This window comes from Egretta garzetta, unplaced genomic scaffold, assembly GCF_000687185.1.
Source record: "Egretta garzetta isolate BGI_Z169 unplaced genomic scaffold, ASM68718v1 scaffold887, whole genome shotgun sequence".
Taxonomy (NCBI): domain Eukaryota; kingdom Metazoa; phylum Chordata; class Aves; order Pelecaniformes; family Ardeidae; genus Egretta; species Egretta garzetta.
In genome coordinates this window covers 108,864-135,836 of record NW_009260144.1, presented here as the reverse complement: position 1 = coordinate 135,836, position 26,973 = coordinate 108,864, and the positions used below count along the sequence as shown (strand labels likewise).

Genomic DNA, 26,973 nt, shown 5'->3' with positions numbered 1-26,973 from the left:
TTGATATTTGATAAATTATTTCTGTAAGAGGATTCTGTCTCTAGTGCTTGTTTGACAGTTAAGGATAGCTGCTTTTCCTTTAATGCTTAAGAAACCTTAACTTCTGCAGTCTTGTACACCCTTTGAAGGGCTAATATTTATTTGTGGTTTTTTCTATTTTAATAAGGATTTTCATATTTTTAATATTCACTTGGGTTGTGGAAAATAAAGTGTTGAGAGCATAACTTTTGAGTTGTCATAAGTTATAGTGCTTCAAGCATATAATAAAATTTATAGGAATATATAAAATAGATGATGTCTTTCAAAAAGGACTGTTTGCACACAGTTTATAATGGACATGTGCAAAAAGTTACCACTATTTCTGAAACTGTGTGTCATACTTGTATCTTTAATATTAACAAAATGAATGCTAGTAATAGAAATATGTGACAAAAAGCATGAGTGCTTGGTATCGTTATGGATTTTTCCCTGCACATGTGTGTCAAAGAAGTAAAATTCTTACAACAGCTGTGGTTGTAATTCAGTGCCCATTAAATAACTCAGATTTTTTTTTTCCTTGATTTAACTGTGGCTTAGAGCAAACTGTATGTGAGGAGGCAGAGCACAGTAAGATGCTTTGAATCAATATATGCACTACTAATTATTTATTTGAAAGTTTCCTTCAAAACAAAAGCATTCACATTTTAGCATGTATGATATAATGGATATTTTTCTCTTCACTTTCAGCATTACAATCCCTGAAAAGCTAGAATATTTCATTAACAAATATGCAGAACACTCTCATGACAAATGGTCGATGGAAAAGGTAAAAACTGTCTTCCTATTAAAGCAAAATCAGAATTTTTATTTGAATCTGTTTAATCTTTAAAATATTTTATTCTGAATATTATTTTTCCTAATGCTACAAGTTGGTAAGTAGGTAAGATACAAATCTATGTCTTCTTGAAATGCATTTAGGGGGGAAAGTTCTGTAAGTGCACACGAGTATTTCAAAGTAGTGTTTCATCATTTCATTATTTTTATTTTTGACTTTTGAGTAAATATACTTGCTATTTTTTTAAGAGTTTTATTAACTTGAAATGTCAAATTTTTAACCAAAAAACTTCTTTAGGGCTTTTATTCTTTTGTGCAGTTTGTGTGTCCAGTATTAAAAATAGTTCCTCAACTGTAGCCCAGTATTTTGCTCTATATAAGTATTTCAAAGAAAAATATATTGAAATGTTATCTTTGTGTAATCATTAATTCTCAAAAAGAGGACATGCTACATGATTCATTTCATTATGTATAGATATAGATACATGTTGGTTAAGAAAACATTGAGAAAATAGTACAAAGGAAATTTTAAGAGAACAGCTCTGCAGAGGTATTTTTCAGTTCCTTTTTACCAATAAAAATAGGATTTTTCATAATTTTTTGCTTTTCCCCATTTTTTCCTCTCTTATTATTACTGTTTTCAGTTTGCCAATGGATGGACGTATGGTGAAACATATTCTGAATCTGCAAAAGTGCAACCATTAATGAAACAATATAAGTTACTGTCTGAAAAGGTAAGGAATTTGTTCATTCTTGATTCAGGGTAATTGAAAGATTGCTTCATTCACTGTGAAAATATCACCTTCTGTTTACATCACTTTTTAAAAACTTATGTAGAGGACATCAGCTGTGTGATTGCTGCCTTCCTCAGAATCTTTAAAAGAGATAGAAGGGTTTTATTGTACAATAAATAGGCCACTCAACCTATTTTCTCTCATGGCTGAATTTACATGGCATAACTTATGGTGAAACTGAAGTGTCATATTGCCAGAGTGAAGACTTAGGTTTAGGCTTTGTCTCGTCTTCAACAGAGGGCCACGAAGATGATAGGAAGGCTGGAGAACGTGATAAATGAAGAAACTGGGGTTAATTCAGCTGGGGTTAATTCAGCTTAAAGATCTGGGGTTTATTCAGCTTAAAGAAGGGAAAACTGATGGGGATGTAATCTTGTTTTGATAGTACCTAAATGCTACTTATAGCCAAGACGGAATACACAGTGACAGGACAAGAAGCAATGGGTGTAAATTGCTTCCACAGAAATGCTTCTGGAAATCCTTCTTATCTTGACAACTTAAACAATGGAATAGGTTGTCCAGCAAAATGGTGAAATCACCTGCACTGGAAATATTCAAGCTATGACATGGCAAGCCCTAGACAACCTAATCTTGATAGCTGTTGATAGCCCAATTAGGTTAGCTTATCTGACCTCAATAGAAGGTTGAGCCAGATGATGTCCAGAGGTCCATTTCAACGCAGACTTTTTTTATGATTCTATGATTATGTCTTTTTGTTTTAGTAGCAGACGAAATATTGCTGATAATTACTGCTCCACCTTTGAGTTTATATCTGAGCATGCCATTAAAACCATTACCCCTGTGATCATCAGCTTTCCTCAGGGCCAGAATTCTTCTGCCCACCTCTGAAATGATAAACGTTTTTGTATCTTGTATGATTTATTTGCTTCTTTGCAGTATCCCTGGGCCATAAGGGCTGATTTCAGTGCATTTCTTTGCATCTCAGTATAACCAGGCAAAGACCAATAGTTATTTTTTGCTCTGTACAGCTACATAATAAACAAGGCAATTATTGCATGTGCATTCTTCTAGGAGAAAGAAATTTATCGATGGCCAATCAAAGAATCACTGAAAACTATGCTGGCATGGGGATGGCGAATTGAAAGAACACGGGAAGGAGATTCCATGGCACTGTATAATCGGACACGTCGCATATCTCAAACCAGTCAAGTGAGCCATTTTATTAAAAACTTACTTTAAAAAAAGGCATGCAAAATCATCTCTCCAATCTTTGATTTTACAAGTGATGAAATAAGCCCGTAGCATAAAAATATGTGAAAGCATTTTTCACAAGCTGTTGTACAACTCTGAAGACTGGTTTGGATTTCTAGTCACTGAAGCTGGAACTTTCTTCTGCTGTTCCAAAGTAATATGTTAATAAACATTTTAAAAAAACCCTGAACAAATATGAAAGAGGAATGTATTTGTTCACTTGATTTTAAGTTAACTACATTATTTAGGGGAATTATTTACATCAGTAGGTGATTACACCTTAATAGCGAGTATTAATATGATTTTAGTCTTCTATTTTTTGGAATTTGGTGGCTATGGATGCCTTTAAGCATGTAAAGAAATAAATAAAGGTACATATAAAAATTATTTTTATTTCTTTTTTGGGAAAAATTAAGGCAAACATCAATATTAATGCATAAAGTTTAGATCTATAGGCAGCCAAAATTCTGAAAATGTTAAATATAGGGGTTTTTTCCTTTAGAATAGCCTTCTTGAATCAAAATGCTGGAAAGATAAAATGAAGAAATACTGGCACTATATTCTCTTAGAGCTCTATATACTTTGTACTTCAACTGGAGGTGGCAGAAAATCTCTTTCTCTCCCATTTGCACAGACACACATGAAGCCAAACCAGTAGGGGAAGTAAAATTGAGGGGAAAATTGCCTTTCAAATTTCTTGGCTTCCAAATTTCTTGACTTTATAACACCAGCCCCAGAGACTATACTTGACAGAGATATTCGTATATACTTTAAGCATAAGGAGGTCATTAGTATGACCTGGCCTTACAGTTGAGATTCAAATTATATGAACACATGAAAACATCTTTTGTAGCTAAATTACAGTCTTCCTTACTATAATGAAATTACATAAATATTCTAGAAGAGTTTCTGAAGCCTAAAGTATTTCCGTATTTCAGAGTACACTATCATATTAATACTCATCCTGTGTTTAAAATGTGTTGTGCTGTCATCACACACACACAAAATAGCATTTTCCTGTGTTCAGCTGAGAAACTTTAAGTATATTTAGTCAGTATATTCATGTTAATGTGAATGCTTGCATTGTTTGCTTTACAATACTTTGCCAGTATTTATTTACTGTGTGCTGCTTGTACATCCTTTGTGTTATTCTCTATTAAAAATACCTGCATTTTGAAAGGAGGCCTTTAAACTTCAAGGCCTTGTACGTGCTCATATACACACATATGAAAATAATATCAGACATAGGAACAAAATTCTGGACACTGTTCTTTCTGAAGGAGGGTGTACCTGTGGGGGACATGTATCTGTTACAGCAGAATCCATAGAGGAAAGCCCAGCGATGCCCCTTTTCAGACCATGTTCTTGCATCAGTAGCTTTCCATCCAGGGAATCTCAGTCATCATTTATCCTTCTTCAAACATTCGTGCCAATGTAACAAGCAAACCTGTGACAAATTTAGGCAGCAGAAAGAAAGAATGACAAAATGGTGGTATTTTCTGAGTGGGGAGGAGGCACAGAAGGAAAAAGATATTTATTTACTAGATTCTATTGCTACTTGTAGAAATAGGGTTGAAAAGCCAAATTCAAAGTTTGATTTTTGACTGAATACAGCTTAAACTAGATTGTCTGATAATTCACCTGCAGCATTATCCACAATGAGCTCAAATCTTTAATGAGTTCAAGTGAAATTTGAATTTGAATGAGAGACATTTCGTCTGATGGCTGTCTCTCTTTGGGAACAAAATATGTAGACCTTTGCCTAAATCTCATTTATGTTTTCCGCTCTTGATGTGTTTTCAGCTGGGCTATGTAGGATCCTTTTGCTCTCTAGAGACATACAAGTGATTTTTTCCTTAAGTTCTTTCATTACTTTCAGTATCTTGTTAATGTTAACTTCTTACCAAATGCTTGTATAACTCCACTGTTCTGCACATTTGTCATTCAGATCTCTGTAGATACAGCCCATGGTTACACTCCTCGAGCAATTGATATGAGCAATGTCACCCTCTCCAGAGACGTACATGTAAGTCAGAAACACTTAATATGCCTACCGTTTTTTATAATTTATTTTTATTCTTTTCTGCTAGTTAATTTTAAACAAATTTGGTGCCTTATGTTACTTTGATATGTTTTGATTTTGGTTTGTGGGTTGTGGGTTTGGTTTTTTTTTTTGAGGTGGTGGTGGTGGTGGTGGGTTCATCAAAGCTTCAGAGTTTATTTTAGTCCTGGATTGATTTTCCCAGCTCTCTTTATGAACATCTGTCAGTTTGAAGAGAATCCTGTTTAGAAGAGCTTGCAGCATCAGCTTTTTTCTGTTTATCATTCATTTCTCCACCATCTTCCCAAAATATTTTGTCATTGCTCTTTTTTATAAACTGAAGAAATAAGAATGAGGAACGATTGTTGCAACAAATATGAGAATAGAGAATGAAGAAGTTGAGGGTAGGATTTTGACAGATCTATCAGTAGATTCCTCTTATTTGGAACAATATTTTTTTTAGTTGATAAACAAATGATGGTAGAAAGTTAAGGGTTTTTTCATGGTGTTTGATGGACTATGGTGCTAGTTTTTATAGTCTACTAATTTACCATGAGTATGTTTACAATATTATGTAGACATATACTAGGTAGTTTTAAATTAGCTAGCATGAGTGTTTGTACCAGTCTAGTGATGGTAACATGGCATTCAAAGCTGGCTACAAAAAACCTCCTGAAACATAGGGTTAAGTTTGCCCATACTGAGTTCTGTCATAGTGCAGTGAAACACGCAGTAGTAGTGGCTAACTGTACAGTATATACTATACTGTATCTTTGATCAAATTCTCATACTGGATTTCCCCTCCTTGATTCATATCTTATAGTTTCCAGTTTTGTATTTCTGACCATTGTAGATTGCTGACTAGCTTTACAATAATAAGAATTTGCTGCTGATTAACTATCATACTTGAGTTAAAACATTCAGTAGATTTCTGACAATTCCAAAGAGTTAATAAAATTGATAATTGAATAACACTACTTCTGTCATTACACTTTCATGGAACAGCTTCATAGTAATTACATAGATCATAGAATCATTTAGGTTGGAAAAGACCTTTATGATCATCAAGTCCAACTGTTAACCTACCAAGACCACCACAAAACCATGTCCCTAAGCATCTCATCTGCACTGTTTAGCATCTGTATAGACTCAGTGTAGTCAAAAGACTGTGCAGACTTTGTTTAATGCTCATGAAACAACTCTTGATATGAACATCATCATAGTATTATGATGCAGTAAACCAAACCCAGAGAAAAGTAACCATCCTGTCACAAATCACAAAAAAATATGGCATTAGAACTTCTATTACTCCCTTGTTTACTCTTTTATGCTATACCCTCTAACATTTGTCATTAATTTTATTTCCTTTGTAGCCCTCAGCTATAAAGCAGAGCTGCTTGGCTTTATGATTCCTTTGTCCTTAATTATGAAGAAAGGCCTTCTTTGAAACCAGCTTCAGAATCTGTTATTTAAAAGCTAAGCAAATTTAATTAAACTGCAATTTCAGGCATTAATTGCCCTGATATTGTCATTCAGGAAATATCCAAATATGTTATGTATTAATGAGATCTGAGTTTTAAAAATAAAATTTATGTAATTTTGATTTTTTTTTAATGTTTAATATCTTCAAAGTTGGAGTTCAGGGTTAGATTCTTCAACCTTGTTTTAAGTTACTGGGAAATGTTAGTTGTTTTGAACAAAGTTGTTTTTGATGATTTGGTTTTTTTAACTAGTACATAAGAATTGGTGCTATTTAATGTTTATGTCATTCTGTGCATATACTATGCTAGCAGGGATCATGACCATGTCTAAAACAGTAAGTCTGGGAAATACTTCTCATTTTGGTCTTAAGTGGTCACCTGGTCACATCCTGGATCTGTGAGTGGCAAGGTCTTGCTCCAAGACCATCTTCGTAGCACCCTGCTTTCCAAGGAAAGAAACCTCAGAGTACACTACATTATTCCAAGGTCCTAATCTGGATTATCAAAACACCAGGGCAAGAAGTTGCATGATAGAAGGCATCTACCATACAGGAGAGAAATGTGTAATGATGTATCCACTGGAGAAAACTTTATGAAACAAATTGTCCTATAAACAAACAAGATATGGCCAAAAAGTTTCAATTTGTTATCTGAGTTCATGAGTACTCTCCCAAATAAAGTTGGTATTGAGAAATATCAGTTACACAAAAGCTTTATTGAAGCTGAGAAAAATGTTTCTGTAGGTCCATGAAAGAAGTTAGTGAAATCTACAGAAAATTCCACCATTGTGTACAATTAGAGGGTATACAATCAGGAGGACAGGAGAGGTGGGTTTAAAACGTTGTTTCATGTTGAAATAGTTCCTACTAGTTAGAGACTGGAGAGCTTGTCTGTGTTCTGCTTAGTTTGGGGGTCTAGCTTCTAGTTTACCAGTCTGAAAGAGTTTGTTTTATAGGAATAATTTACTTTCTGTTGTGCACACTGGAGGAGAATTTCATGCTGAATAAAAAACTGTGGCTGCATCTATGGAGTCCCTGGTAAAATGGTTGGTGCTTTTAACAGTGTGCTCACACAAATGAGTATCCACCTCGACCAGGCTATATCCATTGGTTTATAGTCAGTCTGCTGCAGCCAGCAGGAAAAAGTCTTGATTCAGTCCTCTGGCTTGCTGTTCTTTCTTTCTCTTATCAGTGCCTTCAGGGGATTCTTGCTGGCATTGTTTTGAGAATTAAGTCCCCATCTGACAGCCCAGTGCTCTTTGTGGTTCCTCCTTTTTCATATTAACAGCTTTCTCTTCAGCACCAGGTTCCTAATTCCTATACATATACCTATCCTACCCAAATTCTGTATCATAATTTTTCAATAAAAACTCTTGTTTTCAGTGAACCATTACAGTGTAATTGTACTGAACCTCCCTGAGAACAAAACTTGTTATTTAATGTCAACCAGAAAATTGTCCTTTTTGGAGGTTAACAATTGCAACATGTATCACTAAGTTCTCCATTTTCCTAAGGCTATGGCTGAGATGATGGCTGAAAACTACCATAACATATGGGCAAAGAAAAAGAAAATGGAGCTTGAAGCAAAAGGTAATATTAACTATAGGTATTTTTTTAATTGTATGCTTGTTTTTTTTATTAGTTGTAAACTTCCAGCAAAGGTACAGTAGTTAAGGTTTTATGAAAAAGTAAAGTTCTACCTGGAAGTGACTTTGATAAATCACCATGAATTTCCATGCCTTTAGTTGTATTTCCCCTTAGTACAGCTTTTATTTTAATTTTTGTAGCCTTTTTGTAAAAACTTTCTTTGGGATAATTAGCCACAGGATAGGCCAAGTCTGGGAAATTGTAGACTGCAGGAAGACTAGATATTTAGACGGATCTACTGTATTTGGCAGCTTTGAAAGCAGATTTTTGCCTCTGAGCAGCACTTCAATGAGAATACTTGTAGTGTTGTGCAAACGAGCGTAGTACTGGGAAGGCTAGAGGCAGCTACAGTGAATGAAGGAGAGGCTTCTGATGGAGAGTTTCTTTGTGTGAAAAATAGATGTATTTGTCAGCTGAGCAAAACATGGCGTCAAGAATGTGGCATTTTTCCTCCAGTATATACATATGCTACTCTTGAATTTTTTTTTTATACATGTGTAAGGAACAGAATCATAATGCAGACTTCAGATACAGAATACTCCTATTTTTCATTTAAGGCTTTTCACGTACACAAGTATGTTAGCCACCTGAAAATTGCAAGTATCATTCCCCTTCATTGAACACTTGGCGTGTATTTGAATGTGTAACTGAACGATGTATTCTAGTCTTAATGGCTTCCATAGGTGGGCATCTATACTTACTATGCTTATATGCATTTTTGCATGTCTGTCTTCAGCTGTAATAAGGTGGAATTAGATCACATTTGTGATAATAAAATAAAATCCAATCCAATCATCCCAATGTTAAAGGCTGTACTTCCTAAAAAAAACCCAAACCGAACAACAACACCCCCCCCCATCAGACTTGCTCACTAGCTTACCATTTTGTGTGTACTTAAATGGATTCAGGCAGGACTAATGGAAAATTTTAGAATATGTGGCTTACAAAATCACCTAAGGATATGTCTCCAATATTTTCTGGAGGGAATTTGTTCCTTTTTAAAAATATTATTACTAGAGACTTGCTGTAGTGTTAGAAAAAACAAGAGATAAGTCTGATCATTACCCTTACAATTTCCTGGGGTTTTGTAGCAATCATCATAGGAATTTCTTGTGTTTTACTGTACAGTGGTGATTTTAGAAGGTGAAATCCTAAGAATGTTGCTTTTTATGCAGATATTTATATTAATAATAGCAACTTTATTTTCCTGCCAAATTAACCGTCTACATTCAGAGAGGTATTTGTAAGCAATACAAATGCAGTTTATTCTGCTTATGTCTCTGTTTTGGCAGCATTCTTTTGATCAGATTAGACAATTGTCTGAACCACATATGAATAATATAGTCTAATTTTCTGTCTCTAGTTTATTATTATAAAGTAGAGCTGTATCACTTCCATATATTTTTAGATATTGCTAAATTCAATGAACCCTCTTTGATGTCATCAGAATGTTTAAAAGCAGGACACTGCTTGTATATATTTGATTATATCTTGGTTTTCTTATGAAATGATGTGTTATTTATTGAAATATTTTCAGCTTCATTAAATGGAGTTGTAATTATAATACACATTCATAACAGTTAAGTGCTTTTTTTCTTCTTTAAGTGTTTTTGCAGGAGGTTCAACATATTTACCTGGTACTTGCAGCAGTTGGTTATGTTAGAACAATGTTTGCAGCCACATCTAAAGTTTCTATCTGAATATTTTTTAGGTTTGTGTAAAGAAACAGAAAAGTGCATTCTTGTTATTTCAGACTAGATTTTACTGTAATGTGCTATGTATTATGATGACAGTGCCTTTACATAGCGGGACTTACCATGTCAACAGGTAACTCTTTAACTGCTTTTTAATTCTCTTGATGTTCTGTAGTAGGAGGAGGCAACCATCCTCTTCTTGTTCCTTATGATACACTCACAGCCAAAGAAAAAGCCAAGGATAGAGAAAAAGCACAGGACATCCTGAAATTTCTACAGATTAATGGATATGTTGTTTCCAGGTAATTCTCTGTTCAGTATTAGTGTCACAGAAGGTTTCTAACACTCCTCTTTAGCCTTTTTTTGTAAAAAAAAAAAAGAATCTATGTTAATTTTTAGGTTTCAGTATATGGGAGTAAGGATGAGCTCCTTCATACAGAACATTGCAAGGAAGAAATGGATTACAGGGTTAGTAGCAGGGGTTTTGGAAGGCATAGAGTTCTCCAGAATCTTTGCATGTGTTCTGCCTCTCCTCTCAACATTGCAGAATGCTTTTTTCTTTCTTGTGTGTCTCCACACGTCTAACTGTTAGTAAACTTGTTAATTTTCTGCAAGGGATAGAATTATTAAGTCTTCATTACAGGTCAGGCTCATGCACCTCTCCATAGGAATTTCTAGGCAATTGCTTTGACAAGACAGTTTTATTTCTAAAATCTGCTAGTAATTTCTTTCAACTGAGTTAATTTGTACTGCTGTAAAATATTTTAAAAGTGAAAAGTGATGTTTTTAAACTTTTTTTAAACAATCCACACTGTAAATATAATAATAGTGAATAAATGAAGTAATCAATGGAAGATTCATAATTGAGTATGTATACATGTTATTCTTTGCAGAATAATATGCATAATTCCTTTTGGTTTTAATATGACATTTTTTCCTACTAAATGCAGTGTGTATAAAATTTTAATTAAATTGGAGGCTTGTCTGCCTCAGCATGGCTGAGGAAATATGAGTCACTAGGAAAGGCTGAAAGCATATCTGAGATTTATATGACTTGGACATTAGTAAGTGAATGAAACAGCCACAGAGATGTATTTAAGTAATCATTGTGAATTAATTAGCCTAGCACATCTACTTAAAATCTGCCTACTTCCTTTCTTTTATATCCCATATGAAATTCAGCCCGTTTATAGAGTCCCACAGCCAATCTAATAATTCTAGGTAAAATCTTTCAGGGTAGCTGGAATAATTCAATTTACTTTCCTTCAGTGGAGTAGGATGTACAAAGAAGGATGTCAGTCAGCAAAGGTTTCTTTTCTCATCCCCTGTCAAAATGACAAAAGTCTCCTCAGCTGTATTCAAGATTACTTGTTCCTTTTTGACTAATCTTTTTATTTCTGTCTAACTTAAAAATGAGTGAGAAGTGGCTTTTGGTTTTTTGAGGAGTGGAAGGCTAAGAGGGGTGGTAAGATTATCATTAACTCAGACACACCCATCATCTAGCAAATAGTTCCTGCTGTATCGACATCCTCCTGTGCTAGTCAAGCGCAGGTCTTTCTATCAAGTTAAAATCAATGTACCTGCTGTTCCTGTGACCACTGTGCTGTCTAAACAAACAAGCATCTGATTCATGTTTTTCTTTGGTCTGCTTACCACTTGACTTTCTGCCACATATGACTTGCACACATTTCTTTTCAGTCTTTTACTTGACAGTGACCATTCTAGTCTAGTGGACCCTGATGCAGACCAGGTTTAGGGAAGATACAACCACTTGCCCCCTGCCAAGCACATGGCACTAAGGCAACATGGCCATGCTGGCACTGAGCCCCTCACTTGCCTCACTGACTCTGCCCCCCACCATTAGCTGTTTTTTGGGGGACATAGCATTCTCACCCCAGTGGCTGGCAACTGGGCCTCCCACTTGCTCCAGTTGCAGACACGACAGACCAGGGACACTTTACCCACCCCACTCTCTGACTCCAATTGCTAGCACTATCCACCCACACCAGTCCTATGCAGTAGCTTGCACTCTGGGCTCTAAGTCTGTAGAACCCATAGAGATGTTCCCAAAAACCATGGCCACTCCAACTGATGCTGTGACCCTTATTCACTCCTGTTGCTGGCACCACAGGCCTGGGGGCACCTACACCCCATGTCTGACTCCACTTGCTGGCCCTGTATCCACTCACGCTGGTCTTGCCAGTAGCTGGGACTCCTCGCAGCATACACGTACATGTGGGATAGCGAGTGAGATTACACAGAGAGAGAGTTAAGAAAGAATTTAATAAGAAGATAGGACAGACTCTAGTGATGAGGTGCAGGGCTCAGTCAGACAACTGTATTGACAGGCCACAGTTTACATGTGACTTACCCCTTTTGTACCCCTTTTTGTCTTTTCTTCCCTTTGCTCTCCCTCCATCTTTCTGCTCTGCACATTCCATCATTAGTTTGTGTAGTTCCTCTGGCATGCTTCAAATACTCCAAATCCTCATGTTCTTCATGTCTGCTCCTTTTAGGATTTAGAAAATCCAGGTGGCCCTCTCCAAAGTTGTGTCTGAAGTTTCTTAACAGCCCATTAATTAATAACTGGAGACTTTTGGTCTCCAGTATTGTCTCCTTTATCCCTTGTCTACCAGGTTTGCATCTCTATGTGTTGTTGTTTATGGCTTCCCTCTTACTACCCCCTTTTGGATTGAGAAGGTTCTTGATCAGATAACCTTAATGAAGCAGACACTATTGTACCCTTACAAGTATCAGCTGACAAAGCTGGTTTAGTTCCAGAATCTCTTTTTCTGAAACTGAACCCTACCTGCTATCATCAATGTTCTCATTTAAAGCAGAAATGGGCACTATGCAGGCAGTTATATTCAGTAGGCATACCTTTTAAACTTGCAGAGTAACAGTACTTGGTGCCTCTGACAGTGGGGTGACTGACTCCCTTGTTGGTTAAGCACAGCTTCTTCACGTGCCTTCATTAAAGTCCTGATCCTGCAGAATCAAGGCTTATGTCACTGCCAGCTTGTTGCTAGTGGGCTTCAGCCCACATCATGGAACCACTTTGCAGATTCATACTAGTTGAAAGAAGTACGCTTTTCATATCAGACTAGTAACTATAATGGAACATACTGGAAAAGGTAAACTGCAATTCCATCAATTTGTTTCAATTTTCCCCTGATTTTTCGCAAATGTCACGTAGCTATTTGTAGTTTTTCCATTACAAACAGGCTTTTGGGGGAAAGCCATGATGGGGGAGACTAGATTTACTTCTGGTTTGATTGTTTGAATCAAAGTATTTTGGCCATTTCAAAACTCCCTCACCCAAGAATCAATCCCTGCAGGGAAATATAAGACAGTAATGCCTTACAGGTAAGGGAAAGAAATTACAATGATAATGGATTTTGATTGACAAGTCTCATTTTTCTGTAGCCTTCTACTTGGAAAATTTGAGTTGTATATTAACAAATTGCTCAAAACCTAAATAAGCCTAAGAATACTGTTTACCCCAAATGCAGAACAATTCTTATGTTAATAAGCAATTAATCATTACTAGAGAAAATGGTGTCAGACTACATGGAGAAGTAAGACTGCTTTAAGTCCTCCTGCATGTGTGAAAATTGACTTGCTGCTTCTTACAGAGGACTTAAGAACCTGGAATTAGACACACCTTCTATCGAGAAACGCTTTGCCTACAGTTTCCTTCAGCAACTTATAAGATACGTGGATGAAGCCCATCAGTACATTCTGGAGTTTGGTATAGTACTCCTTGTGCATTTTCTTAAGAATTATTAACGATGTTTGATATTATAAAAACAATTAGAAAATGTAAAAAAAAAAAATTAAAAAGGCACAGTCTTGGACTAGGAGTTTTCCCTCTAGTTTCCTATAGTTGGTAAGGGTGATGAATTTTGGAAAGTTATGTAGTTCACATATTAATTCCAGTTTCCCATATTCATTCATCAGATGGAAAGTGTTCAGCTAAAATTTATAATGACTTTTACTCTTTGAAAAAGAAAACTAGCTGTCCCCTTGTATTTATGCACAAATTGATAATCTCTTACATGTCCACATTAGTATTTACTATTCGCGTGTAATCCCTTTTTCATAGAGCAAATTAATCCAGTGATTTGTACCATTCTAAAATTTTCTTTTGAGGAGGGAGTAGAGAAACCTCTTTAATCAACTCCCACAATGGGAGTGTTCTTTCACAAACAGTCAGAATGACTTATGTCAACAGTGCTATGAAGAAGAGGATTTAACTTGATCTGCTTTTGTTAAAGATTAAAAAAAAAAAAAAAAGTTTGGTGACCCAAGCCAGCTTCTTGCATGAGCAGTAAAAGTCAAAAACCTTGCCAGATGCAGCTTCTGTGTGACCATGGGAGTTGCAATGCCACAAAACATATACTGTGTGTCATGTCTAGGCATAGATGCTGTAATTGACAGTATTAATGGCAGGAATAGCAGGGAGATTGAATAAATCAATGCTTATCCAAAAGCCTATCTAGTTTTAAAGTGGAAATTATCTAATTTATGAATTATTACAGGCCATTGTTACTTACAGTAGCAAAAGTCTGGCCTTGATAACTCATTGGGTTACTTCTGCTGCTAATGCCTAATTACCATGGCTTCATTCTACTTAATTATATAGATTTGGCATAACTGCAAGAATGATAATGAACAAATACTGAAACACTAGAAATAACATTCATGTCCCTCAATGGACTAGTAAAAAGAAGACAATAAATAAAGGATAAATAGTCTGGGAGCTGTACCAGATTATGTTTGTAAAGAGTATTTGATTTTTATAGTAATGGGGGAAGTGAAGTAATTTTCATTTCAGCTGGGTAGTTCTAACCATTAATTTTGTTCTTTAGACAAAGTCCACAAATAAATAGTAAAAATTTGGTAATTCTGTTTTTCCTGGGAACAACCGGAGAAAGGTGATCCATTAGAATCAGGTTTCAGGCTTCCAAATTGTCACCAATAACTAGAATAATACAAACATAGGACTAGATTTTCATCTCACAAAAATATCCATATCTCTTTGGACTCTGAGATGTCTATACTTTTATGAAGATTTGGATGAATATTCTTTCACATTTTATTTGCTCTAATTATTATTCTCATGAGGTAGTCATAAAATGCCACTCTAACTAGTGTGTATACTGTTTATGGTATCTTAAATCTACATCTAAAGATGACCAGTATTATTTGTTTATAGTGTACACTTTCTAAGAAAAATGCAGAGTAGACTGTAATTAGGATATATGACAGGGACCTTAATTTTCTTCTCTCTGCAGATGGTGGCAGCAGAGGCAAAGGAGAGCACTTCCCATATGAACAAGAAATCAAGTTTTTTGCCAAAGTACAGTATATCTTTGCTTATTCTTTGTCAACATAGTTGAAGTGAGAAAATATTTGTTAGTGAACATGATTATCGTTGTTATTGTTGCACTTTTCTGTGTTAAATAATTGAATTTTATTATTTAAAAACAGTAGTAATAAAAGTAGCTTGAAAATACTGTAGGATGAAGCATAGATGTAAAAAAAAAATTACAGCACTATATTCTTATTCTCATTCTTTCCTTGCTCCATGATAGGCAGCTCCTCATACTGGGTTAGTTTAATTCTGAAGATTTTTCTCTTTTACATTGTTCAAGCAGACAAATGTGAGCAATAGTTACTGTAATTAACACAGCTATGTATCTGTCAGTGTCACCTTCCTTACTTCTTTCCTTGTTTTAAAACCATGCTGTGTCTCCATCACAGAATCACAGAATGGCTGAGGTTGGAAGGGCCCTCTGGAGGTCATCTTTTTAATATATCCAAGGGTGGAGATTCCGCAATCTCTCTGGGCAACCTGTGCCAGTGCTTAACCACCCTCACAGTAAAAAAAAGTGTTTCCTGACGGTCAGAGGGAACCTACTGTGTTTCAGTTTGTTCCCATTACCTCTCATCCTGTCATGTGGCACAACTGAAAAGATCCTGGCTCCATCTTCTTTACACCCTCCCTTCAGATATTTATACACATTGATGAGATCCTCCCTGAGCCTTCTCTTCTCCAGGCTAAAGAGTCCCAGCTCCCTCAATCTCTCCTCATTTGAAAGATCCTCTAGTTCCTTCATCATCTTTGTGGCCCTTCACTGGACTCTCTCTCCAGTATGTCCATGTACTGGGGAGCCCAGAACCAGACACAGCACTTCAGGTGGCCTCACCAGTGCTGAATAGAGAGGAAGAATCACCTCCCTGGACCTGCTGACAACACTCTGTATTATGCAACCCAGGATGCTCTTGGCCATCTTTGCAGTGAGGGTGCATTATTGGCTCACAGTCAGTTTGCTGTCCACTGAGACCCCCTGGTCCTTCTCTGCAAGGCCACTTTCCAGCTGGCCAGCCCTCAGTGTGTACCTGGGGTTATTCCTCCTCAGGTGCAGGACTTTGCATTTCCCCTTGCTGAAAGTCATGAGGTTCCTGTCAGCCCAGTTATCCTTTTTGTGCCAAGAGGGTTTTACACATAAATTAAGAAAATCTGTTTATGCCTTTTGCATGTAGAAGCTTGTCTGGTGTTTGCATATTCAAAGTGCCTTTTGAATTCATTAGTGAATAAGCAAAGTTTGCAGCATTTTCTAACCCTGATATCCTTGCAGTAAATTGTAATCTCAGTACCTTAAAGTACTTCTATGTGGTACTGGAAGTACCTGGTATTTGCCAGGTTTGTTGACTCAGAAGCTAGCATTCCACCTTTTTTTTGAACCATGCTCCAAAGGAAGCAATTTCAGATTTTCTTACTGTTTATTTTGAATCTCCTCCTGGCTGACACGTGCAGTGGGCACTGAATAATCATCACCACATAAAGTAAACATGAAAACTTCTGTGGACAAGACCTTATTGAGTGAGGTTGTTTTGGGAGTTTTATTTGATAGCACCAAGAATTAAGTGCTGCTAGTGTGCTTATAGTTGTAGGTGAATTTTTCTTAAACCTACATTAGAACAGCAATAGTTGTGCCTGAGTATTTGGTACTGGAAAAATTTATATTGTGAGATTAAATGAGATTATACTTTCTGCTTTGTACTTCTAAAAAACATGCAGATAAGTCCCAGAGATAATGTAAATTTTTTTCTGTTGCCTTCCCTGATGACATGTTAAGTGCCTTGAATACTAAATAAATTCAAAGAGGAATAGACATTAAAGAAAAAATACATAGAGATTTTAAAACAGAAAACACATTTGAAATCTCCTGACTTCAGTTGTGACTTACAGAACATAGTAAAGAAAGTCCTGAGATAACCACTTCTTTCTGATGTAATTTCAGGTTGTGCTCCCTTTGATTGATCAGTATTTTAAAAATCATCGCCTGTATTTCTTATCTGCAGCAAGTAGGCCTCTCAGCAGTGGAGGTCATGCCTCTAATAAAGAGAAAGAAATGGTGACAAGGTAAAACTTAAAATAATATTAATGGGTATGCATATGTGTGCTTGTCTTTAAACAGCAGCAGTTGATTGTGGGGAAGTGAGAACTGGAAGGCAGAGAAATATTTTTATGAACATGCAAATTAAACTTTTTTCACTTTCTTTTCCTGTTAGGAGAATTCACTGTATAAAATGAAGAGAGGAGTACAGAGTTATGATTATATGCGGTTTTAAAGGTAGTGGTGATGATTTAACATGCAGGGAACTTAAATTTACCATTATTTGCAATAATACATCAGCTGCACAGTCTGTGGCACAGGCTATACAGTTGTGTATCAGTTTTCACTGAAATAATATCAGTATATACTGAAATAATTCCTGAAAAATTTTGTGGTAGATTTGAAAGCCAAACTTATTTATAACTGTGATTCAGTAAGTATCACTATTACTGTCCACCATAAGAAGTAAAATTGAGAGAGTTGCATTCTTCCTGCTCTTTGGTATTCTAAACAGTCATAACAGTAGTAATATGACAGAAATATTCATTTCATCCTCTCGCTGAAGTTACCCATTTTTAGACCATCTCTCTAAGATGTGTTTTCACTTAATTTCACTTCTGATTGAATGGAAACCCATATTTCCCATTTAGTAAGGTGGACCACAACCTTCACACAGGACCTACTACATGCCTGCAATGTCCAGGTATCATGGTTGCCTTCTTGGCTGTTATTTGGTACTGAACCATGCAAAACTGAATTGCTGTCCTTTGAGGCTGACAAATAGTTGATGGTCATACAGATATGCGAGGTTTGAAAGATTGTGTGAATACTGAGTGCAGTTTCTAGCAACAATACTAAGCTTAAGTAAATAATGGCTGTCTTGACCCTGTGTCATCTCATGGACTAATTTGATCTGGCAGCTTGGTTGAATGGCATTTTTCAAAGAATTAAAAAAGCTCTATCAAAATGCATGCATCTAGGTACTTTTCCACTCTCTGAGCTGCTCTTTTTCTGTCTGTAATTTCTTGGGTAACAATATTTTCACAGTTGTTAAGTCATGCCAATAAGCCCCATACTTCTGGAATATATCAAACATGGATATGTCAGCATACATGCTGCATAGACTCAGGACTTCTGTACATGTGCTGTCTAGCTGTCTGAGATTCCTGAACATGTAGCCCAGCAAAAGGATGAGAGCTACTGCCATACTTAATTGAGTTACCTGCCATCCAGAAGTGTCAGCCAAAGAGAAGAAAACACATGCAAGGAGACCTTGGAGGAATGATAGCTATAGCCAGTGCTATCAAACAGTTTATTTCTTAATTATTAAGACACAAAGATTATAGAGCCCACATTATATGATCCGTTTCCCGATGGGTTGTTTAGGACCATTTTAATAGATTTGCAACATTTTTTTGTGTATTGTAGGGAATTTGCCAAAGCTGAATTTTGGATTTTCTGTTGAGTTTTCCCTTTAGATTTGTTTGAGTGCAACTCATACATAGGGTTTTCTTCAAGCTAAGGGCAGTTCCTGGCTGCTTTCTTTTTCCAATGAAGATAAGCTTGCATTCATCAAGCTATGGAAGAGTATATTTTAGGGTATTGATAATGCAGTGACAGGGTTACCAAGTGCAATAACCGTTCCATGTTCAGCAAATACATTAAATCCAGATCTATTTTGCAGGCAAATATGGGTCAGACCTCTTCCTGATATATGGTGGCATTATATCCCACCATCCTGTAACCAGCCTCTTTGGGATTGGGCTTTTTGCATTTCTCATCCATTAGATCATCTTACAAGTCCTTGTACTACTGCAATTGTACAAAATTAGTTCTGGACATCAATCTAAGTACTGGCCATTTGGAACATTGTAATTTATTTATTTAACCTAAACTAATTACACTGTAAATAATAGGTCCAGTCTGACTTTCTGAAAACATAGCATCCACTGAATGCTACAGTCAGTTAAGTAACATTTGTATGTTAGAAAATAAGATAAATTGTGAGCTATTTAATGTCTTTGTTAGAATGGACACAAGATTTATATGATGCTAACATGCTTCTGTACAGCTTTTCCTGTTGGACTGGGTGAACAAGTATCCTCATAAAAGAATATATAGTATGTGTCTGCCTCATGGAATATACAGTGAACAAACATCCCTGAATACGGACCAACCAGACTCATTTCTAAAACAGAGCAGTTGCTGTTGCTATAGTGGATCACTGCACTGGCTAATTAGCTGTTCTGGCTGTTCTGATTCTGGACATAAATGTTTCCATTTGGCACCACGCTCTTATCTGTCAATAATAACATGTTCAGATCTCATCCATAAACTGTGCAGACATGCTTATGGTGTCTTTTGCTTTTAAATCAGAGGTTGATTACTAGCCTGTGTGCCTAATAATTAAATAGCTTAATGAAATGACATATTGTTCATGTCATTTATAGCAGATGAGGGGGTTTGCAGCATAAAAAATAACACCACAACCGATGTTGGTCTCAGAGAAAATTCTCAGACTGAACTGGATCATGAAGATTGAGCTAACCCTTCCTAAATCTGGAAGCCAGGTCAATTTGGGTAGGGCAGTGTGATCTGCTTCTGTGAATTAACACAAAACTTCATTCCTCATTTTTCTGAACAGGGCACTGCTCATCAGCACAGGAAGTAATTCAAACATGAAATCATTGATCATATCTGGTTTTGTTGGGTTTTAACGATGTAAGAGGCTATTTCTCATGTTAAGTGTATTTAAAAAGCCATGTATTTGAAAATAAATTCTCACTGTGTTCAAGATGACAAGATCCAAATTGAATTAGTTAAACTTTAGCCATCAAACACTTCAATTAATCTGATTTCCTTACCTTTTGTTTTCAAATTGTAAGTGGTATTCTGAATAGTACACTGACCACATTTTACTTCTTAAAGGGTTGATGGTTATTTCCTTGTGGGTTATCATATAGGACGCTTTTATATGAATTAGCTTTGCTTTTAATTTTTTTTGTTTCTTTAATTATAATATGTGCTTATTTAACCATGTTTGTTAAGGATATGCACTTAAAAACTCTTTCTTTAGTACTCTGTCCCACATTCTGCTCAGATAATCGATTCTTTCTGCGTGACATCATGTTGCTTTTCCTGCTCATATATCAGCTGTTATTTTTTCTTTCTTCTGCCCCCCTCTTATTTTTTTTTTCCTTTTCCCTTCTCTTCTCTTTTATTTTTCTTATGTCTTCAGCCTGTTCTGCAAACTTGGAGTTCTTGTCAGGCATAGGATTTCACTGTTTGGTAAGGACACCCTTGACAAATACTAGCATGGCCATCACTTGGTTTTCTTTGCCATTTTTGCATTGTGTTATGTAGTGCTTTGTTGCACGCTGCATGGCTGCATGGCTGAAATGCATGGTCTTCACAGACCACTAACTGTTTAGGCTGATAGATCACAGAATTTATTAGATGGAATAAAAAGCTTTTGTAGATATCAGTTTGGTGGTTTTGTTTAGTTTTCCATGTGTCTTAACTAATACCTGGATTTTATTATCCTACCAAAGAATTTTGCTGAGTTAATTATTATTACTAATTTGTCATTTTATTCTGAATAATTTGAGAAAAACCAGAGCATCAGAACTGCACATTTGCATTGGAAAGTCACTAAAGAAAATTTGTAGTGGGCTGAAATGCTTAGTTATGTTCTGTAGAATTCTTAAATATTCTTGGATGTGCTTAACTCCACATACGCATGTGTACTATCTTTCTGGTATTATGTGAACCTAGCAGGAGCTCGGTGTTTGTCTTATGCCATGTGAAAATCACTTAATTGAAGTAATTTGAAGTCTGTATCAAGTGTATACATTATATATCAAGTGTATATGTTATATGCAATATGTGGCACAGTCACTTACTCTGCAGTTTTTTCTTATGCCATGATGATAAGATAGTTGAAATAGTACATCCTATGCATATATAGCTTCTGTGAGGGATGCATTGCAAACTTCAGCATCCATGAACAACATACCTAGTTGGGTAATTATCTAGTGAATTAGATTAAGATAACATGCATCTAACTCAATTCCTACATATTTCATTCAGTTTGAAGGGAAGGAACTCACTTGCGGCAGCAGTATGGTGTTTAAAAAGCTTACAGACCATTATGAAAACTGTTAAACTAAGAAGAAAGTTTGGAAGTTATTTTGGGATATCACTTTTAAATATGTTTTGGGATGAGCTGAGTGGATTTGCCTGTAAAGCCAAAAGATCATAGGAGGAATGGAGTTATTTCTGCAGCTGTGTGGCATTGTTGCAGCTTCTTCTGAAGGGCAGAGTATGTCACAAACGTACACATAAGCTCTGGTTTATACCCTAGCTTGCTTCTTCAAAGAATAAACTAGCTCAGGCATACTATTAAAATCTTGCAAATCGTTATTACAAGGTCACCTTAAGACTCTGGAGCATGGTCATTTACTGTAGACATATGAACTCGAGTCAAAGTCACCTTACAGTTTGCCTTACCTTGACAGTGGATTACATCATGTTAGAAAACCTGATCAGAAGAATTGCACTTACTCCAGGAAAGACAAGGCTTGTGTAGAAGAGGGGAAAATGCTTGTGAGGACAGTCTCTGAGCACAGCTGAGGCCTGGAAAGTTATTTGTGTGCTTTGGAGGTGCATCTTGAATAAGCAAGAGTTATACCTTTGTGGATAGTGGGGCATTTCCTATAACAAATAGCAAAATGCTATATACTTTTGCCATATAGGTGTTTTATATTATTGTGAATTTGAATGGTACTTTTGAAGATACAGCTGCATGTATGAAAGTCATTAATAAAAGCTATGTAGCTTAAGCTGTGTATACAAGTCCTGATAAAATGATTAAGCATGCAAGTCTTCCAGAGTGAATTTAAACAGTTAATCACATTTGATATCTAAGAGTGTCACTGAGATTATGGAATTGTAATTCAGCATGGAATTATTATTTCTCTACACTGTGAAAGTAGATTTTGACCCCAGTAATTTACTGTTTAAAAGCTGTAGCTGTGCATCCGTAAAACTGTATTGATTTACTTCCATTATTATTAGTGGGCTGAATTTGAAAGTTTTTAGTGAATAATTTTGGTGAATTGAGAATTTGAATTTATATTTTCTCAATTTAAAAACCCAAATTTATATGACTAGTTTGATTCACTTTTTATATTGTTTAAATCTCCATTAAGGAATTTTTTCTATATAAGTAAGTAAGTTTAAAAAAAAATAATTTTCATATCACTAATACAGACCCATGTAATCTGAAACAAAAATTAGCTGGGTAAAGACATCAGATAAGAAATGCCTGGTTTTGCTTACTCATTTTTGGGAATTTGGAGAAATTAATCAGAGGAGTTCCTTAAAAGAAACAGAAGGCTTTTTCTGCGTAACGACATGCTGAATTTATAAGTGTCCTTCCAGTGAGGCATCCTGGAATCAATATCCATAACACTTTCACAATACAGCAACAGTTCTTCCCTCCTGATATAATAATACAGCTTTTTAAAATATATAGGACTGCACCTTCAGATTACTAAAGAAACTCAGTTTTGCAGTTCATAGGCTTCTGAAAATGAAGAACATTTTAAATTAATAAAAAAAGAATATATTTATTTTAATGAAGGTACATATATACACTGTGAAATATTGACAATAGTAAAAAAAAAACAACTAGTTTCATTAGAAAACCCCTCATTTTAGCTTTTGTAATTCAGTTTTAAAAAAAGATGGCCTTCTGAAATTGACTTCTGACCTCAGTTTGGAAGCAAACTGATTCTTGAAGTGTTCAATTTTTTTTTTTTTTTTGTTTTAGTTTTAACTGTGGCATTTTAATGTAAAATTAAAAAATACTCTTTTTTGTGGGTTTGTGTTTTAGAAACAACTAAATTCATTACATTGAACAAAAACAAGACACAGAATTTCGGCTGAACCTAAACCTGTCTTTCATAGAAAATTGCATTTTCTAAGTTTCTGTAGCAAATCCTGCCTGAAAGATGTATTCCAAAAAAAAAGTTTCATAATTTTGAAAGCCTGGTTTTGGTGTTACATGGATAAAACTGGCCAAACTCTAGTATGTTCATCAGTTTAGATTGAAGGGGGCTGCATTTATCATGGTCACTGAATTCTGCTCTGATATCCCAGTCTGCGGAACCAACCACACTGCACTATCTGCTACAGGGATATGCCTAAAAATTGTCTGGTTTACATAATAACCCTGACCCTTCTATCTGGTTGCAGCATATGAAGTACCTGATTCCTGATAAGTATATGGCTCATGAAATGTGTCTACATGGTATAAATAGATTACTGATGTAAATTTTCTGGGAACAGGAGTGAGCATCTCTATACTGCACTGTAGCATGCAGTGTATATAGACGTGCACAATGAATGTTAAGATACTGGTTCATGACAGTCTAATCCACCATCTAAGTCTGGGTTGCTTTGAGTACTTCCCTCCATCCCAGCTGTCATAAGCACAGTCCTGCAACTCTCCTCTTCATCAGCACTGGCATTTATATCACCAGAGCAGTAAAATAGTAAGGAAAAAAAATGGGAGCTGACAAAAAACTTAATCTTTTGGGGTGGTTTTTTTGGTAGGATTTTTTTTAGGCCACCTCAGCTTTCTGATCTGCTCATTATATCGAGCTCGTTTTATATATATATATATACATATATATATATATATATATGCATATATATATATGCATATATATATATGCATGACCACCAGTGCCAGTGCAAAGAGGGGCTGCCTGGCTAGGGGCAGCCACGGAACCTGTGGTTCAGGTTTCTTTAACTTACTGTGGATGAACACCACAATAATACCTCCTAATTCGATAGCACAGAACAACACTCTCAGTGCTGCAATAAACCTCCCTCTCCTTCCTTGCAATTTATCTTTTAAAATCTCTGTTTCACTGAAACAGTTAGTAATTTTAGTTGTATGGTTGCCTATATTTTCAGGTGAAATAACCACCAGTGAGAAAGTATAGTATGCTGTATGCAAATGACAGTATTTTCAGAATTCTCTCTTACCTTAAACATTCAATTTGTTTCTTTTATTTTTAATTGAGAAACTTTAAATACATGGAGAAGCAAGAAAAGGTATTTTCATTTTTGCAGAGATTTAGTTCTTTTTTAAAAAAATAAATATATTAAATAAGCTGTGGGTCAAATTTTGTAGCCTAAATCTGTCCTGGATTTAAAATGTGAACTTAGAGGGGGTTTGTACATGGCAACATCTTGGGATGTACATATGCATACAAGGCATGTTGTGTGTAAATTCTCTTTTTACATACATAAGTCTGAAAAAAAAATTGGTTATGGGAGATGCATATTATGTCAGAGACTGTTACTCATGTGGGCCACACCAGATCCTGCTATAAATGGCTGCAGCCTATTGGTACACCAAGGAGATAACCTTTTCAATGACATTTTATATAAATATTCTCTTCCTGCAATAGCAGCTTGTGAAAGTTAACAGCTTTTGTGGTACTGAGAGGGGCAAGATAAATGTTCTGATAAACTTGAATTAATTAAAGCAAAATTTACAGAACTTAAATGAAAACCAGACAGTACACTGCAGCTCTCATTAACCCCACATTTAAGTGCTTCCATCTTGACTGCCTCAGCTATTTGGTGAGAGATGCTTTACTGCCTCTAGTTACTGCATTTGTGTAAACAAGGCTAAGACAACAAACTGCATGCTTTTTAAACTTGAATGTTAAAATTATGCAGAAGTTCAGTTGCTCTTCTGCTGTGTCATTTACTCTTTCATTAAAACCAAAGATACAGTTAGCAGAGTGTAGGTACGCTATACAGTATGCTAAGCTTAATTGGCGGATAATTTTCCTCCCTTTTTAGGAAATGATGCAACATCAATAGTCAACTGTCTTCACATACTGGGCCAGACCTTGGATGCCAGGTAATGCTGAATGGTGCGAAGAAAATCACTGATGAAAATAATGTGCAGTCAGATTTGGGCTACCTGTGTAAGGCTACAGAATTTCAAAACTCAAGAAGTTATAGTACTGAAAAGAATTCCCATTGCAAAGTAGGTTAATTACTAGTTAATTACTAGGGGTTGGCAGGACAATGTCTGTAGGTTACACTTTCAACTCCAGATCAATGGTGTTCAGTAACTCCTGACTGTTAGTTCATCTGATTTTAATCATGTGACTGTCCCAAAACCACAATAACATTAGAAATATTTTATTCTTTTGCTTACACTGTTTAATCAAAAAATTCAGGAGTTAAATCAGTCTCATAGAGTGTATTCTTTGCAAAGTTAATTCAGGTTCGAATTTGAACAACAAAAGACCCCTTACATTGAATTCAGCACTACTTTTAAGTTAAATTATGCTCCTTGAGCCATTATGAGGTTTATGGATAAGACAGTCTTGAAATATTGGAGGATAATGTGTTGCTTTTCATTAACAGTACAGTCAACTATCTGTGCTGATAGCTGACTTCTAGATCTTTGCAGTTGTGAAACAAAACATGATAGTTCAAACTACCTCCATGGTAATTTAAGATAACTTTTTTCGCTTTGCATTTACTCTCAAAGAATTGACTGGATTATGTGCAGATAGCTCTTTTTCTCAGTATCTTTGCAGTTGCTTAAATCAACAAATTTTACTGTCTGTTTGCTGTGGGGCAAAGTCATGATCATGGCCAATTAATATGACTCAGCTATTGCATGGTAATCCTTTAGGTTGCAATATCCTGGGGTTTTTTTTCATAAATTGTCCATGCTTTATGCAATCATACAGATCAGATACAGATACAGATCAGCAATTCAGCTCTTGGTAGAGATGTAAAAATAGCTCCAGATGGCGATTAAGGGATTCATGGTGGTTACATGGAAGTTTGAAAATATTGCCATTGAAACTGTATATATTCACTCTGTCAAACAAACAAAGAAACAAACAGCAAAAAAAATGGACTGTGATTCTGTTTACAAAAGAATTTCACTTGGATTTATTTCATGCATGCCTAAATGGGTATGTTCCTTAAACAAAGGATCTCTGTAATTAAGCTAGTTAAAACAAATAGGATAATAAATCTCTTGGATTATATCATTACATAGCTGATTATGGTGGTACAGTTATGTAATTGATGCCTTTATTTATTTATTTGTAAACAGATTTGGTTGTTTTTACTGATTCCTTTCTGATGCCCTTATTCTGGAGGCAGAAATATGACTGTCATGACCGGGAAGACTTTCTGAATTCTAGCTCGAGATAGTTGTTCTCTTCCTAGAGTCGTAAATTGCAAATTTACTTATTCTCCTTTTTTTGTTAGGTGGGTTTTTTCCCTTTGAAGGCAAACAAATAATTTATAAATTTAAAATTACTTTATTTTCTCAATGGGAAACCATATAAAATATTGTTGTGTTCTGCAGGATACCTATGAAATGTTTTTTTCAGTAGGTTGTTCTCCTATGAGAAGACTTCATATCAAAAGATGAAAGATTTTTCTTCAGAGATTTATTATCTATTTCATATAAGCTAAGACTAGCCTTTATTCCATGCTTTTCTAGTAGAATATTCTTTTTCATACTTTTTGCATGCTATATACAGGACTGTGATGAAAACTGGTCTGGAATCTGTTAAGATGGCATTGAGAGCATTTTTGGACAACGCTGCTGAGGATCTGGAGAAAACAATGGAAAATCTTAAGCAAGGCCAGTTTACACACAGCAGAAACCAGCCGAAAGGAGTTACACAAATTATTAATTACACCACAGTTGCTCTCCTGCCAGTGCTATCTTCATTATTTGAGCATATTGGACAGCACCAGTTTGGGGAAGATTTGATATGTATGTATTATTTAGAAGTGCCGTGCCACTAAAATGTCTGTAGTG

The 26,973-nt window shown here is 35.7% G+C and overlaps 1 protein-coding gene across 1 annotated transcript in view; it reads left to right on the top strand.

Moving 5' to 3' along the window:
- Positions 1 to 26,973, top strand: part of LOC104128861 (ryanodine receptor 2) — a gene marked incomplete at its 5' end in the record, with an annotated part of 147,072 nt that overhangs the window by 21,024 nt on the left and 99,075 nt on the right. Inside the window, 12 exons of the mRNA XM_035897117.1 lie at positions 727 to 805; positions 1,458 to 1,547; positions 2,640 to 2,777; positions 4,768 to 4,845; positions 7,855 to 7,930; positions 9,857 to 9,983; positions 13,317 to 13,432; positions 14,979 to 15,043; positions 16,992 to 17,113; positions 20,326 to 20,375; positions 24,972 to 25,032; positions 26,690 to 26,928. Coding sequence (XP_035753010.1) covers positions 727 to 805; positions 1,458 to 1,547; positions 2,640 to 2,777; positions 4,768 to 4,845; positions 7,855 to 7,930; positions 9,857 to 9,983; positions 13,317 to 13,432; positions 14,979 to 15,043; positions 16,992 to 17,113; positions 20,326 to 20,375; positions 24,972 to 25,032; positions 26,690 to 26,928 — 1,241 coding nt within the window. The remainder of the gene's footprint in view (positions 1 to 726; positions 806 to 1,457; positions 1,548 to 2,639; positions 2,778 to 4,767; positions 4,846 to 7,854; positions 7,931 to 9,856; positions 9,984 to 13,316; positions 13,433 to 14,978; positions 15,044 to 16,991; positions 17,114 to 20,325; positions 20,376 to 24,971; positions 25,033 to 26,689; positions 26,929 to 26,973) is intronic.